General features: G+C 41.5%; 1 protein-coding gene across 1 annotated transcript; it reads left to right on the top strand.

Moving 5' to 3' along the window:
- Positions 1-989, top strand: LOC129767869 (uncharacterized). The gene is made up of 2 exons (XM_055769114.1): positions 1-868; positions 942-989. Exons 1-2 carry the CDS (start codon positions 1-3, stop codon positions 944-946), a joined length of 873 nt encoding a protein of 290 aa, XP_055625089.1. The 3' UTR covers positions 947-989.
- The last annotated feature ends 253 nt before the right edge of the window (positions 990-1,242 follow it).

Here is a 1,242-nt window from a genome sequence, read left to right as displayed (position 1 = left end):
ATGATCGCTACGAACAAAAACGGGGAAACAGAGAAGAATAAGATAGCAAAGTTTTTGTGGCTCATTGGAGAGAGGGGTCTGGAAATTTACAACAACTTATTTCCCAACAATGGTGATGTTGACAGTTTGTTCGGTGCTGCTGCTATTGGAGGTGCTGGTGTTGCTGGAGTCGCTGAAGGAGCGGAGGCTGTCGGAGGCAATGTCATTGACGGTTTGCAAGTACAGCGCACACTAGCGCGAGTGATCGATGCATTTGATGGATATTGCCTCCCACGTAAAAATGTTGCGATGGAGGCATTTAAGTTCAATATGATCACCCAGAAAGAAAAGCAACCGTTTGCTGACTTTGAAACAGCACTTCGAACACAGCTTGCTTACTGTGAATATGAATGTTCAGCGTGTCATGCATCATATGCAGATCGGATGTTGCGGGACAAAATAATAATCGGTGTTCAAGATAAAAAACTACAGCTCAAATTATTAGATGGGAAGGATGATCCGTTATCGAAAATTGTGGAGACTTGCAAAATTTTTGAAGCGGCCGCAGAGAACAAGCAATTGCTCGACCAGAAAGTTGGGTACAGCGATGTGCATGCGGTTATAGAATCATCATCCAAGGAAATTAATGAAGTCGCGGTTATCAAAGCTGCTGCTTGTTATAACTGTGGTCAACCGTACAGCGTACGTCACCGTCGTTACTGCCCAGCCATTAATATTAATTGTGACTTATGTGGACGTCTCGGACACTTCAAGAAATTTTGCAGAGCGGCGAAAACGGGTAAGAGCCAAGATAACCGAGGAAAGCCTGGTACGTCAAAGCAAGTTTTAACCAGTAAAGCCGTCCACAGTGTGAACTGGAAGAATGCAAGTAATATCTTTTCGATTGATCTGAATATGGTTGAAACAGAAACTAATATAAGTGAGGTATCTTCTCATTATAGAATAAATTCAAACATGTTGTCAGGTGAGGTGGCACGCGTCAAATGAACCAAACGGTATGGTATCAGAGATCAGTTAGTTGTTTTTAAAATCGATACTGGTGCTGATGTTAACTGCATTCCGTTAAATATTGTTGTTGGGTTAAAATGCCCTATAGTTCGTGATTCGACGTTGATTGACGTTGTTGACTACAGTTCGAATAAAATTAAAATTCATGGTAAAGTTTCACTTCCCTGTTATGATTATGAAAAGCAAACCACTCAAGTTGCAGATTTCCTCGTTGTCGATGATTCTTTTGAACCA

Source organism: Toxorhynchites rutilus, chromosome 2 (genome assembly GCF_029784135.1).
Source record: "Toxorhynchites rutilus septentrionalis strain SRP chromosome 2, ASM2978413v1, whole genome shotgun sequence".
Lineage (NCBI taxonomy): Eukaryota > Metazoa > Arthropoda > Insecta > Diptera > Culicidae > Toxorhynchites > Toxorhynchites rutilus.
This window is presented reverse-complemented; position numbering and strand designations above follow the sequence as displayed.

Excerpts from the sequence above, each read along its gene's own strand:
- LOC129767869 (XM_055769114.1), top strand. The coding sequence starts at position 1 with ATGATCGCTACGAACAAAAACGGGGAAACAGAGAAGAATAAGATAGCA.